The sequence below is a fragment of the Vanessa atalanta genome, chromosome 8 (assembly GCF_905147765.1).
Source record: "Vanessa atalanta chromosome 8, ilVanAtal1.2, whole genome shotgun sequence".
Lineage (NCBI taxonomy): Eukaryota > Metazoa > Arthropoda > Insecta > Lepidoptera > Nymphalidae > Vanessa > Vanessa atalanta.
The window spans coordinates 11,843,899-11,863,007 of NC_061878.1; the positions used below are offsets into that span (position 1 = coordinate 11,843,899).

General features: G+C 36.9%; 1 protein-coding gene across 1 annotated transcript in view; it reads left to right on the forward strand.

Moving 5' to 3' along the window:
• Positions 1 to 19,109, forward strand: part of LOC125065942 (guanylate cyclase 32E-like) — a 158,524-nt gene that overhangs the window by 112,070 nt on the left and 27,345 nt on the right. The window contains exons 13-14 of the mRNA XM_047673802.1: positions 12,523 to 12,820; positions 15,710 to 15,901. Of these exons, the coding sequence (XP_047529758.1) occupies positions 12,523 to 12,820; positions 15,710 to 15,901 (490 nt within the window). The remainder of the gene's footprint in view (positions 1 to 12,522; positions 12,821 to 15,709; positions 15,902 to 19,109) is intronic.

Below are 19,109 nucleotides of genomic sequence, written 5' to 3' on the forward strand. Positions count from 1 at the left end.
GAGGATTCTTGATTGCAATTTACTCAATATTTACGATTTAACAAATAATTAATTTTAGAGAGCAGAAAATAGTCACTGGCCGGGTAGAGAGCGGCGCTATGGCTGTATAAAAAAACGTGCGAACAGACGTCATCAGTTTACAATGAAATAAAATCAAAACAAAATATGTCGTAGGTTTCGAAATTCCTAAAAATCTGTTGAATAAACGAGTAGTTTCGCCGGCGACCCCTTTAAATATCATTATAGTCTATATGGCAAAACACTCTCTGATAGGTAATTCTGAATTTTTAAATCTTTAAGTTAAGTGCGTTGAATGTTGACTGTTGACATGTATAATGATGTATGATTATTACACTGTTAGTATAAGTATATATTGATTTGAATATATTTATTATTATGACAGCACTCATATTAAACAGTATAAAAAAAAATTCAGCGCAGTATTTTTAACGTTGTTTCTAGTTGAATTCACACGATTTTAAACGAAATATTCTTTTACAGTTCTTATATCCCTTAGAAGCTTATATAGGTTGATGCATTTTAAAGTAGAACTTTTTTGAAAAGCAATCATGTTATATTATCACTTTTAGAATAATTGTACCACTACCCAAAAACTTTGGCGCCGTATAAATATTAACCATTCCTTACATCGTTAATGCGTACCCAACCTTGGGATCAAAGATGTTATTTCCCTTGTTACACTGGCAGTAACTTCCTAAAATAATTTCAATTTTCAGTAGAAACTGAAATTACCAATTTATTAATTATAATTTATTTATTATATGGCGTTGGTTTATTGGAAGAAGAAAGCAAACTTTAAAAATAGAATTAATTACGAGACAAAAGAGAGCCTTCGTTTTTTCAAATAAAATAAATAAAGAAAACATGAATAATAAATTATTTTCGTTTAAAAGAGCCCGTGAGTTTATTTGACTCAACCTACTGTTGTGTTGTTTAGTATCACTTTACAAGATCACCATCTGGGATATTTAATCTGTCTTAATTAGAAATGTTTGTAACATCATATAATTAACGTTATGATCATCACGTGGAGTTGTTGTTAGGGTTCCGTTTCCGAAGAGTAAAACGGGACCCTATTACTAAGACTCCGCTGTCCATCCGACTGTCTGTCCGTTTGTCAACAGGGTGTATCTCATAAACCGTAATAGTTAATATTTTCAAAGGTAATGTATTTCTGTTGCCGCTGTAATAACCAATATATAAAAAAATAAATATTAAAGGTGCCTCCCATAGAACAGACCAGATTTTTTTGCTCGTTTTTTCTTGAGATTAATAACGGTACACGTTTGAAATATTCAAAGAATATTCAGTTATAAATTCACTTTAAAAACAAATAAATTAATGAAAATAAAACAAATAATCAAAGAGGTACGACAAAAGTGATTTTTTTTTGCTCGTTTCTATAGATAATGGTACGGAACCCTTCGTGCGCGAGTCCGACTCGCACTTGGCCGGTTTTATTGCATTTAAATCATTTTATTTGAAATAAAAATACACATCATAATAGTTTTCGTAGAATTAATAATGTGTACATTTAAAAGCTTTAATACTGATAAATAATATGAACATTTTTAATAGGTATTAATATTGAAATATTAATAAACTTCAATACATTTATATCATAAATGGAAAGAGAGGATTTTTTAGAGATAGTCTCTAAAAAAAAAATAATTAAAATCTCTCTTTAAAAACAATAAAAAGTCATCGTTTGAAGCTTTGATCTTAATTTAATATCTTTTATTGTTATATTAAATATATAATAGCCTTTGTCAGTTTTTCCTCTATATATAAAATAGGACTTAATATTTGAAATGCCAAAGTACCTGTTACGTTTGTTACGTCATCACGTCTTAACTGATCGTAATGGGCATAGTCTAGGATCTGGAAGGGACATATTTTTTGCAGAATTTTCTGAAAACTTTAATATGTGGTGTAACTCGTCGAGTACCACTGGTACAGTACATCATTGTCGAAGAAACGCTGTTTTCGTCGATATTGTCTCTAATATTCTTGGATTATATGCTATTGCACTTCTGATCGAAGCGCCTGTTTTTTTTGCAACATCATTAGCCAGGGACCATCATTTCGATCGGCGGACGATATAGGAATGAAGTTAATCCAACTCAATCCTACCCCGTTTTGTGTTACCTTTGTAACTCTACCCAGCTTGTGAACTTTACACCAATGGTCTGCTCTAGTCAGACACTTACACGTACGACCTTAATCATGAATAAAAAAAGAAACGAATAATTATTTAAAAATGAAATATTCTTACCTTAATTTTAAACGACTAGTACGTAATTTTCATTTATTCAATCAGTTCTATTTAAATGAATTCCATCAGCATTAGTATTTTATTCAAAGCTAAAAGTATTTAAAACTATTAAAGCGTGCCCAAGATTGTCTTTTTCTCTAATTAATATTTATTTAAGTTCTTCGAACTCAATTAGTATGTATTTTTTTTTTTTTTTTTATTGCCCGGGAGGGCAAATGACTCTGCTCCACCTGATGGTAAGTGGTAGTAGAGTCCAAACGCGACGACGGCTAGTGCAGTTGGGAAAGGTGATCTGCTCTAGCCGCCCCCGCCTTGCCGGCCCGCAAGATGCCTCTTCACGCCTCGCTTGAAGGAACCCAGGTCATAAGAGGAGGGGAATACGTGCGCTGGTAAAGAATTCCATGTTTTGGAAGTGCGACAAAGAAAAGAGTTGCCAAATTTCTTGGTACGCGATGGAATTGATGTCACAGTTAGGCGGTGACATCGAGAACCAGCACGCGTGGACTTGTGAAGGAAAGGGGAAGCAGGAATAAGGGAGAATAGTTCCTCTGAGCACTCGCCGTGACACATTCGATAGAAAGCGCTGAGTGCCGCTATCTCTCGACGCAATTGTAAAGGCTCGAGGGTGTTGGTGACCTTTACATCGCCAATAATGCGAACCGCACGTCGCTGCAACCGATCCAAAGCCTCCAGTAGGTACTTAGCGGAGCCATCCCAGAGGTGCGAGCAATATTCAACGCAGGACCGTACCTGTGTTTTATACAGCAGGAGCAGTTGAGCAGGCGTGAAAAAACGCCGCACCTTGTTCAGGACTCCGAGTTTACGTGAGGCTGTTTTAATAACAGCCTCGATGTGATCCTTTGGATTGAGGTCGCACCGAACGTCGATTCCCAGTATGGCGACTTTGCTATGTATCTCCAGCGTGGTGCCACAGAGGGAAGGAGGAGGGGAAAATGGTGACTTTTTCGCTGTGAGAGCGCACACCTGTGTTTTCTTGGCGTTAAACTCAACAAGATTGTCAGAGCCCCATTTGGCGATGAGTCCTAACGTCCTATCGAGCTCAACAACAAGATCCCTCCGTCTCTCCTCAGTTTCCGCCCGTCCAGCCGCTGCGCGTCCGTGGTATCCCCCGTGCACTGTACTGTCATCTGCATAGCAATGTATGTTCCCGAGAGAGAGCATATCATTGATATGCAGAAGAAAGAGCGTGGGGGATATCACAGACCCCTGGGGGACTCCAGCATTCACTACATGGGATTTTGAAGCGCAACCATCAACTAGAACGCGAAGGCTGCGCTTGTGTAGGAAGCTAGCAATCCAGGTGCAGAGCTGTACCGGCAGACCGTATGCCGGCAGCTTGGAGAGAAGACTTCTGTGCCAGACTCTGTCGAAAGCCTTGGAGATATCGAGGCTGACGGCCAACGACTCTCCACGCTTATCGATAGCTTCACCCCAGAGGTGTGTTACGTACGCTAGAAGATCACCTGAGGACCGTTTTGGTCGAAACCCGTACTGACGATCATTAATTAGACAGTGATCTTCTAGGTAATGGATCAGATGGTTGTTTAAGATCCGTTCCATCACCTTACAAAGAATTGAGGTGATAGCTATTGGCCGATAATTTGCCGGGTCAGATCGATCCCCTTTTTTGGGAACCGCTTGCACATTAGCTTCTCTCCAAGAATCCGGCACACATCCTGTAGAAAGAGACAGCTGGAACAGGCGCGTTAACACAGGAGACAGCTCCGCTGCACACTTCATCAGCACTATGGCTGGTATTCCATCGGGACCGCTAGCTTTCCGCACATCAAGTGATTGTAGCTCTGCACGTACATCACGTTGCCTGATTTTGATGTAAGGCATCATGTAGCCACATGAAGGAATTGTTGGTGGCAGCGCACTACAATCATTGATTACGGAATTATCCGCAAAGAGTTTTGCCAGAAGATCAGCTTTCTCCTGCGGACTGTGAGCTAGCGATCCGTCCGGATACCTGAGCGGTGGCAGCGAAGGTTGACAGAAATTGCTTTGCACAGATTTGGTCAGACGCCAGAAGCTACGGGAGCCTCTAGGATGTGAAATAAGGTCATGGCCAAACCGCGCAATGCGCTGTGCATCCGCTCTTGTGTATGCCTTCCTACAAGACTTGGAAGTTTTATTGTAGGTTGCTTTCAGTGAGTCAATGTTAGATGCCCCACTAACGCAGCCATTGATCCACGCGCGATATGCCGCCTGCTTAGAAGACACAGCATCGGCACATTCGCGAGTGAACCAACGGTTACGCGTACCCTTACTGGCGAGGTCTGAGTTAGGAATGTAGTATTCCATCCCCAACAGGATCTCACCAGCAATAGCAGCGGCGCTAGCTGTCGGGTCATTCTCACTGAAGCAACGCTCCTTCCAAGGGACTGACGCATAGTAATCGCGCAAACCGTCCCAATCTGCCGACTTATAGTGCCAAATGCGACGTTTGCTTACCGTTGGTGGCGGCAGCTTGGCCTGTGGCACTTTGGTAGATATCAGGCAGTGATCCGAAGAACCAAGTGGAGCCCGAACCTCAACCTGATATTCCACCGGGTGGCTAGTCAGCAGAAGGTCCAGTAGGGAAGGCGCTTGCCCGTCAATGTCTGGGATCCTGGTGGGCTGATCAACCAACTGGGTCAAGTCATGCGTGAGAGCGAAAGCATGGGCAGTCCTTCCCGCATGGTCAGTTTTGGAGGACTTCAACCATGATTCATGGTGAGCGTTAAAGTCCCCCAAAAACACCAGTTCCGCGTTAGGAAACTGCTCTTGCGCAGCATCTGCCACCCGACTAAGATGGTCAAATAGTCGGCTTGTCTCCAAGTCACCATTGTGGGATCTGTAGAGGCACACGTAGACCCGACTCTGACGAACCAAGTCCACACGTACCACTAACAGGGAGAAGGAAGGGTCCTCCAAGCAGCGCAGACGGTGACAACAAACATCCGTCCTGACGAACAAGCATACTCCGGCTTTCGCTTTGAAGGATTCTTCAAGCATGTAGCCGGGATAATTAAGGTAGCTGGTATCGACAGGACGGAGTATTTGAGTCTCCGTCAGAAACAACATTGCTGGCCGTGCTGTCTCGAGATGGTGGTGGACAGCATTGAGGTTAGCGTGGAGTCCACGGATGTTAACGAACTCAACCTCAAACAGCGTGGGAATGGTGGGGGTGTGCACCGCTGTACGACCGTCATTTCTTTTATGCACTGTCATGGATAGGGGGAAAAAAGAGGAAGAGACGTGAAGCGAGCGATGCGTTGCCACGATAAGGACGGTCAAAGTGTGGAGCTGTGTTTCCCCAATAAGTTGCCAGAAGAGAAAATAAACCGACCCGCCGGGCGGAAGGGCCCCCGAACCCTCCCGGTAGTGGCCGCCGGGACCCCACCGTCCGGTCACCAACCGGCACGACGGTCCACACCGGGATTATGCGTGGCCTGGTGGGGCAGCCTCGCGAGCTGGTTAGGAACGCTTGGGCCCCTGTACTCTGCCACGGGCGGCCAGCGGAACAACCGTTTCTACGGGTCTCCCTGACCGGCGGGTCAATATACTTTCCTCCAGCATTGGTTCAACAGCAACATCCACCGGACCAACACTTATCGCGACAATGCGCGCTCGGGCACTGGCTGTACGCCGGCTGATCTCGAAACGCGGCTGCAAGCAGCCACTTCACGAGTGTTTCACCATGCGTACGGTGGTAACAAGCCAGGCGGATGATTGACATCCTACCACCAGATGAGCAGATGGTCGCTCAGATGTCCCTTAGTCGCCTCTTACGACACCCATGGGAGAGAGAGGGGCAGTGAATTGTATTCTTACTCCGTCACTGCACGGATCGAATAACAAAAATTCCTCGACGGATAACAAAAAGGATTTTCGCCTTTCCTCGAACAAGTCCACTTATAATGATTTAAGAGCCGTATTTCAGTAATGCTGGTGCTGATAGTGCTGAGAAATAAATCACAAATTATTTTTAGCTTTAAGACTGAAAATTAAAAATAACTACAATAACTAGAACCGTGATAATGAGACACCCGGTCATCCACAAACACAAATAGTACCAATATAATTTTTAAATTACTTTCTAAAAATATAAATATTACTGTTTATAACACACGCACAAATATAACATTCGTGTGTTATATTCTTTGTGTGTGTGTTATATATATACATATATATGGCGGAATTTTAGAAAATAAAGATTCGTTGTAATTGTTCAGTACACTATTATTTAATTTTTAGTACAAATACAAAAAATATAATACGATTAGGTTGATTAAGTTAGATTGAGAGCCAATAGGTTAGAAAGTGTCTGCCGCGTGCAACGGTGACAAATTGAATGAAGCAGCTGTCAGCATGTTTTATGACACACTAACCTATTCGGGACTACCCGCTCTTAATATTCGATTCGCGAATATTCGATTGTTATCACAAAAAACACAATGCTTATCAGATCGGATACAATCAATTTATTTAAATATTTCGAATGAAAATCAATAAGAATATAAACAGGCGTCATAAATTACGAGTTGGAGGAAAATATTTTGTAGTTAATGCTGTCATTAGACTAAAACTCTTTATAACGCATACACCAACATTGGAGCCAAAATATGGAGATTGGTCCAATTATAGAGTCCGACAACTTGGATCAAAATAAATGGTGTAAATTATTAATGTCTTTGGAATAATGTAAGATATATAGGATATTCAAATAAATTTTCAATCATTGCATAAAAAAAATCTATGTGACATTAGTAAGTATACAAATATTTGTAAATATTTTATTTCTGTGAAATTATTATTTCTTTTTGACATTGACAATGATAAATATTAACCATCAAGATGTTTATGTAATTACAGACACCAGGTAAAACGAAAAAAAAATGTTGCTGTTTATGGCTGGACCTTACCAGACAAAGGAAACATGTATGCGTGTGACACAAAATCATCCCTCACGAGATTCTTAATAATATGGGCTTCCATTTACTCTGGCGGAAACTTCACGGGAACCGTATCATTAATTTGTACATTTATAATTATGGAACTATTCCAGTTTCATTTGCAATTGAAAACAACATTCAAGTTGAATTAGGTTAAGTCGCCGTTCCGTTATTTTTATTCCGTTTTTAAATTAGTCATTTAATTACAATTATCAAACACTATTGTTTGAATGAACTGTAATTCTCAACTAATAGTTGAGGATACGTTTTTTTGTAACGCTTTCGTGAAAAAACGACTAAAACGATATACGTAAAAGTTATACCAGAAGATACAGTTCATTTTGGATAAAATCTTCTACAAATGCGTATACAACCGTTTCAAGATAGTCTTTTGGACAACTTATACGCCTTTATACTGAATAATACGCTCAATTCACTCGGTGGAAGAGTTTTGTGCAAGCCCATCTGGGTAGGTACCAGCCACGCATCAGGTATCCTGCCAAACGGCAATACTTGGTATTGTTGTGCTACGATTCGTAGCATAAGTCAGTGTAGCTACAGGCACAAGGTACAAAACATCATAGCTTGGTGGCGTATTGGCAATGTAAGGAATGGTTCATATTTCTGATGGTGCCGATGTCTATGAGCGGTGGAAACCACTTAACATCAAGTGGTACATTGACCGGTCCGCCTATCGATTACATAAAAGAAAAATCCAATAAGTAAATATATGCTTTCTAAAAAAATATAAGAAAAAATATATATCCATTAGGTAATTGCAGCCATATATGTACATAGATATAGATATACTCGTTGATGTGAACCAGGTGGCGGCTTAGACCTTTTAAAGTTAAGAAATAAAGTGTACAGCTGCAAGCGTTCTTTAGTAAAGTTTTTTGTGTCGCCAAACACCACGACCATATTTATATAGAACTGAAAACCCACTTAAAGAGGAAAACAACTTAGTTTGTTTTAATATAAAGTATTAAGTCACACGGAACTGTTTAAAGTCGGTGCCAAGTCGTTAAACACTGGATGAAGTAATTGATCAAGTAATTTATCCTTGCGTGCGACTAAATATATGTCTTCTGCTCAGAATTAAACTGCAGTAAGCTACATACAGACCCCGTTTCATTGTGTTTTTAAAACTGGTCTTTATAGAACATTTTTAATTCTTAGTAAACAGCCGTTCGCGTAAAAAAAATTTAGAAAATGGAAAAATTAGCTCAAAACCTTCCCCTCAAAGGGAGTGGGGGAAGACTAGCAGTGAGAAATTTGCAGGCTGTCACTTTTTTAAACTTTTGCAGGCATAATAAATCGCTTTACTGGGTCATTCAAGCGAGCGGTTGCGACATTGCAGTAATAGGAATTTATTTTGAGCCACAGAGAAAAGTAAAATAAAAATTCACCATATGACAAAAAAATAAATTTAATTTATACGCTACATAAGAACTAGCGACGAGCCCCGGCTTCGCACGAGTCCATTTTATTAATAAAGGAAATTATATGATATAAATGTTACGTTAATGTCACATGTTATGCATAAAATAACAGACACAATGATATTAATTAACAAAGTCATCGGATAATTGAATTAAAAAAAAAAAATCATGTACTTTAAAACAATAACAAAAACTAAGTTTAAATAAGACTTGATGAAATTGTACATAAAATAGAAATAGATAAAGAGAAAGAGAGGGATAGATCGCCTGGAGGTGGACAACGCGTTTTTCTTACGTGATAATTACTGCCAGTTCACTCTCAATTTAAAATTTAATATCAAATTCGGTTAATTAATTTGGTAGTAAAAGAGCGACAGACAGTTACTTTAACATTTATAATATTAGTATAGATGTATAGATTACAAGATACGACCATACAATAACTATACACACACACTCGGTGGTAGGGCTTTGTATTAGCCGTCTGATACTCACTCATCAGATATTCTACCACCAAACATCAATTCATTAGTTATACCACAAGAAAACGTACAATTGTTCATACATACCACTAAGTTTTCCAGTCTGATTGATTTTTACTTAGAATTTATTAAAGAGTTCTCAAGGTCAAAGCGCTCAAGTGTCATACACAAAATACACGCGTTATTAACACGCGTTAAAATCTTCTTCTTTACTAAATAATATAACGAGAAAAGATTTGGTTGACACTAACTTGACATTCACGATTGCGAATTAACAAAGCGAAGTAGTCGCGGAGCTAGTTGGTTGGTTTTGCTGAAAACGCGAACAAATTATCAACAACAAGTTACCCACAATAATTATAAGTTGTAACTCGATGCAAATTCTTAAATCCACTACTTTTGATATTTGAAACATACTTTACTTTACTTTACTTTAAATAAATAAATAAAACATGAATACAGCCTAAATAAAAGAATCGTACAATTTTGGTGATCTTATCACTACATAGGGATCTCTTCCAGGCAACCAACGGTGTGGGTTAAGATAGCTCATAGAATATGAGGTGTAATAATGAATAAAATAACATTAATCTATAACAATAACTAATAAATAAATGTAAATATATAATACACAAATAATATATCAACAAATAGAGAGAGAGCCGAGATGGCCTAAGAGAAGGCCCAGTGGTTAGAACGCCTAAATTCAACGAAATTCTGCCACATGTGTATTCCAGAAACCCGTATTGGTGCAGCGTTGTGGAATATGCTCCAAAACTTCTCCTCAAAGGGAGAGGAGGCCTTAGTGGGAAATTAACAAGCTGCTTATGTTATGTTATGTATATCAACAAATAAATTATATTATCAATGCTATATGCATTGATAATATAATTTATTTGTTGACCTTACAAGTATATAATCTAAATACACACTATATACAATAAGAACGAATTTAACGATAAGTAGTATAAATATTCGAGGAACATAAAGAGAAGGAGAGAAAAAAGAAAGAAATACAAGAAAAGAATTAAAAAACAAAAAAAATTGGTGGTAAGGCATTTGAGACAAAAAGTGATCATTTTTCAAGTTTTTTAAAAATATCCATGGATTTGGCCTCCCGAATATTTGAAGGCCAAATCGGCCTCCCGAATATTTGAAGGAAGGTTGTTCCAGAGCTTAATAGCCTCAATTGTAAAATATTTTTTTATAAAAACATACCGTCATGTTCCTTTTGACTTTGACTTATTGTTTAACAATTTTTTATTTATACTGGTAACGATAGATAGATAGATAAAAACTTTATTGCACACAAACATAAACAGGAAAAAAAAAACAGTAATAACAAATATAGGTAAAAGAAAGTGGTGTACAAGGGCGGTCTTATTGCTATAAGCAATCTCTACCAGACAACCCGTAGTAGTAAAGAAGCAAAGTCAAAATATATGGGTAGTGCAAATAATAATAAGAGAAGCGAAGGTAATCCAAACAATTATAAAAACCTAACTACATACATACATACATATATATATACATACATACATACATACATATACGCATAAATACATACAAATATACTAAATACATATAACTATACTTATAATATATACAAAATGAATTTAAGACATACATATAATGCACTGTAAATTTAAAGATCATCAACTTTAAGTAAATAATAATTGAATAAACGATTTTTAAAGGAGTTTATAGATTCTGACTGGCGAATATCTGAGGGGAGAGAGTTCCAAAGCTTGGCAGATTTAGCTGTGAAGGAATTGCTAAAATAATTGGAATGACAGGTCGGTAACTTAAGGCGATTGTCATTCCATGAACGGAGACCAAGGCTATGTGTTTGGCCTGAGCCGAGAAAACAGAAAGACTCTTTTAAATAGGAAGGAGAAAGAGGATTTTAAAGGATAGTGTAAAGAAGAAGGAGAATGTGAAAGTTACGACGGAGTCTTATAGGAAGCCACTTAAGTTGCAGACGGAAGGAAGAGACATGATCATATTTTCGTAAACCGAAAATAAATCTTATGCACATGTTTTGCAATCGCTCTAGTTTGTCAAATTGAGTTTCGGTTAAATCCAAGTAGCATTGATCTGCATAATCAAGTATTGGCAAGAGAAGAGCATTGGCTAAGGATTTCTTAATATTTATGGACAGAAGGTTTTTCCATTTTCGTAACCGCCCTATTGCAGCAAACAATTTACGACTTACCTCTGCAATTTGTGGAGTCCAAGAAAGGGAATTAACGATATTTATTTTTTATATTAAGATGTTTAACTTTTTATTGTTACTTCTCATTAACCTTAATAAATAATGACGAATACCTGAATCATATATGTATATATTTTTAAAATTACAAACATTTCTTACGTAATAGATTTTTATTGTTTTTTTGAGGAATATAGGTATATTTTATAGTCACAAACTGCACAAACAAAGTCTCAAAGAACGTTAATTCAAATTTCATTGGAATTAAGGTTCTTTGAGATATTTCTTCATACCGCGACCTTGGCGGCTAATCCAACAAATCCTTTTGACATGGAAAACGTGATTGAGTAAGAAATATTTGAATTAAGAATCAATCAGGGAAATTTACGTTTAATGGAATCGAAAACAAATGAAACAAAATCCCCGATTTACTCGTAATAGACTAAGAGCTAGTGTTCCGCAGACTTACAGTATAGAAGCAAACTCAATATTAATGACAGGTGTACTGCTTCACCTGCCGTTGGGGAAATGGAGGTGCACTATTCCTATCGAGGGTTTCTTAGAGCGTGACAAGGAGTCGAAAGGCATAAATATTGACTTTTAAAACGTGATCGCAGCATGTGTACCGTTATGATATCTTAAAATATATAAGAAATAATGTAGAAAAATTTAATGGCAGACACTTATTCCGGTTTCTTCTTTATTTTAAATAATTTCAAAGCTTCCTAAATTTTGTACAAATTTGCGTTATTTCAGTAAAGCCTAAATATATATATAATATTTATATTATTATTAAATTAATAATAGTGTAGGCTGAGCACATAATAGTTTCTTAGCTGTGCTAATGAAGGTGCATTATTTTGATTCTCGCACTCTTAATTTCACAGGGAACTTGTGTCAGTATAGCAAATTATGTCAATTATTTATATTATGATTATAAACCAATATTTACAAAAGCAGAAGTTTCGGTTGTGAGAAGCGGGCAGACTACAAAATTGTTTACTAACAGAGCTAATGAAAGGGCATTATTTTGTTTCTCGCACTATTAATTTCGCAGGGAACTAGTGTTTCAGTTTTAAAATACATATAATTACTTAAATAACATTTTAAAATGTATCTAATTTAATAGATGCGGGAACTGCGACATGAGAACTTGACGCCGTTTGTAGGAGTGTGTGTCGAAACCGGAGTGGCCTGCATCGTCACCGCTTACTGCTCTCGGGGTTCCCTGGCCACGGTACTCGCTGACAGAGATCTGCACTTAGATGATATGTTCGTGGCGAGTCTGGTTGCGGATTTGCTTCGAGGTCTAACCTATCTTCACGATTCAGCCCTCGTCTCGCATGGAAACTTGACGTCTAACAACTGCTTGGTGGATCGCCGCTGGGTGTTGCAGATCACGGATTATGGATTACACACTCTGAAAAGTATGTTTATTGTTTATAAGTAAAGCGTCTATATTATTATTATTATTTAGTATTATGTAGTCACCTCTATTTTTGTTTCTGAGTGTTTTTATTTTTGGCAGAATGTAAATAACCTCAAGGTCAGATGGTTTCAATATACCTAAAAACCTACTTTTAATTGTTTCACAATTTGATACTTTTGCATTTGTTGAACAATTATAAAAAAAAAACGTCCGCTAAGCTTCTTTCGCCGTTTCTTCTCAGGGATCTTCCTGAAACCAGCGGTAGATTTTTTCTTGGCAATCAATAAGTAAGTGTGAAAAATAATAAGAATTTTTGACTTTGACTTCTGGTCTGACTTTGAAACCAAAACATAAATAGTGGAACAATTTTGGCTCCTTTAGCTTGGTTTTATTTTATTGAAAAAATATACCTATCGAGCATGTCAATAAAAGCTTGGTAATAGTTTAAAAATACAATCGTTTTCAGATTTTAAGTTCTTGAGTTATTTCAATTTTGTGAAAAAGTAAATAATAATAAAAAAAATAAAACAAATTATACAGAAAAAGAATACCAAAAGCTGATTTAAAATTGCAACCTAAACGTACCTATATATTATGTTAATTTCAGAATTTATGAAAATTTATAATTTGAGCTTTAATGAATAAGAGAGTACTTCTTCTGTAAAACCATATTTCGTATAGTTGTTGAATATTAATGGCCTTATGTTATAGCATAATCCTAAATTCCAAGACTTGACTTGACCATAGTCTTGGAATTAAGGATTCAGAATATATATACCTAAGATAAGGAATTAAATGAGGAATTAAAATAGTAACACTAAACTACAATTTATTTATTATTAAGTTAGTCGTATTATGCTATGTGAAAGAAGTTTGACTGAGAAGATAAATATGACGACCTCCGTGGTCGAGTAGTGTGTACACCGGTTTTCATGGGTACGCCACTCCGAGGTCCCGAGTTCGATTCCCGGCCGAGTTGATGTAGAAAAAGTTCATTAGTTTTCTATTTCGTCTCGGGTCTGGGTGTTTGTGGTACCGTCGTTACTTCTGATTTTCCATAACACAGGTGCTTTAACTACTTACATTGGGATCAGAGTAATGTATGTGATGTTGTCCAAAATTTATTTATTTATTATTTATTATATTACCCTTAAGAGAGAGACAGTTAACGTAGTCTGTACATTAATAACAAAAATAATATCTATAATATATTTGTATGACCACCAATTACATTGCTCTCTTGGGTATCACGACATTATTATAGTAATGGCAAGCAGAATACCTTCATAAAATAAATGAGGCTGTATTTGATTTGGTTAGGGTAAATCCTGTTCAAAGTTCAAAATGAAATCGTGTATGTATAAAAATCAAAAACACTTTGATTTAACACTCGTAATGGTTATTTAGACAAGAATTTGATAAATAATTATACTTTATATTGTAGTATTTTCTAGCAAATTTTTCGTTTTGTGTTTATAAAGATAACAATTTTTCACTCTCTTGATGTGGTTAATGTTCACGTCTATTGGATGTCATTCATACCTCAAATATATATAATACTAACTTAACCTGCGACTTTACTTGCGCGAAGTTTATAAAACACAAACTTCAAAACCCCGTTTTACCCCCTTAGGGGAAGAGTTTCGTGCAAAAAATTCTTAACGGATGTCTACACCCTATAAGGAACCTACCTGCCAATTTTAAGTTTGTAGGTGTTATAGATAATTTCTGAGATTTCGTGGTTAAGCAGTCAGTGGTATGTTTTTATATGCGTATAGTTTTGTTTCTTAAATCTGTCGCTGCGGCGCTGTTGAGACGAGAGGCTTACCGAAAAAATAAGCACTTTGTATTATTTCTCATTTTAGAGTTTAAAATAACGATACCATATTGTCCAAAATAATATGTACAATAAGGGCAATAAGAAAAAAATAAATAAATCATAAACTATAATTAGTAGCCAATATAGCTGTGTTATACTAAATAGCTTGGAATACATAAATTTAAGGTTTCGCTTATCTTCATTCCTACTTTGATTGGAATAGGCTACACACAAGTTTACTTTATACCGACAGCTTCGACACTAATAGATCGAATTGTGCTTGTGAGCCAACTACAGGCTGATTATTTATTCGACGTATACGCAATCAGACTATCTATACAAGGAAATAATTACAGTATCTAGGTTATAATGATAGAAGCTATTCCAGTCTCAGCCACGTGCACAAGTTACCGCAAACTACTGAAGTTATAAGACGAGGAACACGGATAAATGTATAGTTATTTTTCAACCCTTGGCTGAAGGATCGTTTTGCATTATCGCTTTCAACGGTGATAGCATTTCCTTTCTAAGACTTTATTTTTTATTTTTAGCCTGCTTATGAGAATCATTGTGCGTCTAGGGGCTTTCTTGTGATTGGTAGTAAAGGAAAGCATCGTGAGGAAACCTGCATGTGTCGAATTGAATAAATTGGTAGATACCCGAGCTATCTTTACTTGTTCAGTCCTCTCGGAAAACTCAGCAGTAGGATATTTAAGAGCCGCTTCTTTTGCGAGAAGATTTTTTTTGAAATCATTCAAAAAACTATATTTATGTAAAGGCTACTGTTTTCAATTTATTATTGTAGTTTGTTTTCGTTAATAAAACGTCAACAACATCTAAGATCACAGAACACTAATTGTCTGAGATTCGACTTAGCAGTTTTTGCTGTGAAATTTAGTTAAAGTAAAAGTTATTACCCGTTTTTTATTTTGAAATATATTTCGCAATAAAAAAAACATCATAAATTACATTTCAATTTTCTTTGTTTGTTTTATTAATGAGATTTTGTTTTTGTGTAAATTTATTAGAATTATGTAGAGCAGACAGTTTATTATTTGTTTTTTATAGGTGGTTGTGCAGACACTGAGGACGCGCTACGCATGGAGAAGCGCATGCTCTGGCGAGCGCCAGAACTCCTTCGAGAACCGAACCCTCACCCGAGAGGATCACAGAAAGGGGACGTGTACTCATTTGGCATCATCCTATATGAAATATTGGGGAGGAATGGACCATGGGGCGACACGAACCTGACCAACGCTGGTAAGACAAAATGGTTGATATTTATTAAACTATTCAGTATAATATTTTATTTCAAATATATACGTCCTGACTGATTTCTACGACTTTCTTTTCCACGATTTCTACGATTACTACTGAGCTAACTATGCTGGACATATCATAGTGCACAAGTGTGTGCGTAAACACAGATGAACTCATTATTTCTCACTCCAATAATCCTATGGGATAGCAGATCTTACACGACCGGAAAGAGTTCAGACGACAGATCAGCTGATTTACTTGCTTTTTGAGCCACGGTAATATACTCACTTCCAACATCCAGACTATGTTGTAACTAACAATTTTTGTACATAAAAACCCAATAACTTTTTATCGATTCTTGGTTCAAACCTCACGATTTTAACCCTAAACCTCGAGATCTTTGTCCTTATATTAAGTCACTAGAATAACGAGACCGTATAAAATAGCTTGGCTGACTAGAAATTGGGCCACCTGATGATAAATGGTCGATATCTCCCATATATACATTGCAGCTGCTGCTGAGCTGTATAAGAAAAAGGAATCATTCCTAACATTACCAATACGCTGGCAACCCTGAGAACCAATATGTAACGCTCCTTGTGCTTTTAGTAACATTGGTTCACTCTCTTCTAACTGAAACACAACAATACTAAGGATAACTATTTAATTGTTATATGTTGTTTGTTTTGTGTTTATTTTTTTAAATAATAGTAAATTCAAATTCTAAAGCAACAGTTCATTGTTTTGCTACGTGGTACAAAAATGGGAACCACGAATTCACTTTATAAATGAAATATATCGGAGTCCATCTACCTGTTTCACATGCACGAAGATTAGGTACTTATTCTAGCTAGCTGTAGGCACCTAGGATGACATTGATGTATGGTTCGCGTGTGAAGTTGTAAAGTCAAAAATAGGTTTGACCTTTCTTATTAAATGTACTTAAATAGTTCCTGAGGTAAGGACCTGCAACCAAACAATCTCTAGCTTCCTATTATATCTAGATATACCTTCACGTAACATTAAAATAATTATTCTACAATACGTATTCGGAATAATTAAAATAGCTACAATATATGAAGATAATGAAGATGATTTCGCCCTGACCAATTTACACAGAACCTCGCGATCGCTGACTTTATATTGTGATTTAAATAATAACCCTCTAAGCGGAGTTTATAGGTTAAGCCATTATTGTATTTCAAACGACGTAACGTGACATGCTCGTAAATCAGTTTTGTTATGATTTATGTAACAGCTGTATACCATTTGACCACGTCAATACTTTATTGTCGTATGCCTTTATGGCTTTTCTGTTGATTGACACTTTTCAACCATAAGATATACGTATAATTCATATACCATTGTTAAAGGCGTTCAATCAAAGTGACTGAAAAGTTTAATATTAAAATGTCGGTATGAAAATTTATTTTAAAATTGTGTATAAACTTCTTAAAAACGACTTAACATAAAACGGACATTGATAATTTTTCACATTGTTGAAAAACTGTATCTCTCACAATTCACAATTTTTAAATTATCAAAGTTTGCCAACTTTTGTGACGAGCTGATACGCAGATTTCGTTTTAGGAGTAATAGCGGAAGTTAGATATTTCATTTTTTATTTCACATAGTTAGACTCACAAATGGGTCACCGAATTATGTCTACTTAGATTGAATTCTCACTCCAATAATCCAATGGGTTCATTTGAATTTGCTCTACGTTATAAACACTTTAGTGTATAATTAAATATACCGTTAGATTGTAATCTATCTCGCGAGATTGTAAACTGCCGAAAGATTGTGAACGATGATTTAACTCAAAAATTTCGTTTGTTTATGATATATTGGTTGGGTTAGGTTAGAGTTTTTATAATTTAACTTTAATAAGCTTCGGTAGATTATAATCTACCAAAAAGTAATGCGTTAAATTGTAAGTATTATGTTACGGTTCAAAATCTTTCGACAGTTCACAATCTCGCGACATAGATTATAATCTAACGGTATATAACATAACATAACATAACATAACATAAGCTGCCTGTAAATTTCCCACTGCTGGGCTAAGGCCTCTTCTCCCTCTGAGGATAAGGTTTGGAGCATATTCCACCACGCTGCACCGATGCGGGTTGATGAAATACACATGGGGCAGAATTTCGTTGAAATTATTAGACCCATGCAGGTTTCCTCACGATGTTTTCCTTCACCGCCGAGCACGATATGAATTATAAACACAAATTAAGCACATGAAAATTCAGTGGTGCTTGCCTGAGTTTGAACCCGAAATCATCGGTTAAGATGCACGCGTTCTAACCACTGGGCCATCTCGGCATCTAACGGTATATATGTACAATTTTACGGTGACATGTATAAGAATTCATTTCCTATCTCACTCATGAAATGTTAACGACCCTCTTACGTTGATACGGCATTTTTTATACGTATCTTGTAATCTTTATGATTATTAAAGTCAATGTCACATATTATTCAAGATCTTGTTTTGCGGTGTTTCCAGTTTCTTACAGAATACCTCTACTAGTACATTTGGTTATTTGCTTTTAGAATCAATTCGAACTATTTCGAATTCAATTTAATCAGTCATTATCTATTGTATAATTTTAAGGTTGATTAAGCATTCGGGAACATGCTGTTTGTGTAAAAAAAAGAGAAAATATAAAATCCATGATCAAATATCGTGATAAAAGTTAGATTCGACTCTTTATATGTAAATGCTCATGTGATGCAACAGAGGTCGGGAAGCAATGTTTTTATTTACGGTCGATGTAAAAAACGAATATAGAAAGTATTATTAACAACATATAGAAAGTATTATTTACTTGGTGGTAGGGCTTTGTGCAAGCCCGTCTGGGTAGGTACCACCCACTCGGCCCCAGAGGCATTCCCTGGTGGCGTCTTTGGGCGGAGACCTCTCGCTGCCGAGCGTCATCAATGCAATGCTCGGTAGCGAGGCGTGCTGGTCAGAAATGCGCTCCTTCTGCGAAAACGTTATGTCGCAGAAGGAGGCAGCGGAACGGGAGCGGGAGGTGGACGCTGCTGCAGACTCGATCCGCCGAAGAAGACCGGGGAGGAGGAAACAACGCTACGCGCACCTTCTCCCCCCGCCTCAATAGGTTCCACAGGGGCTAGGAGGGTTCTCAGTACCCCGGGAATCCCCCCTAGGAATTGGAGGCCCGCATAGGTGGGCTGA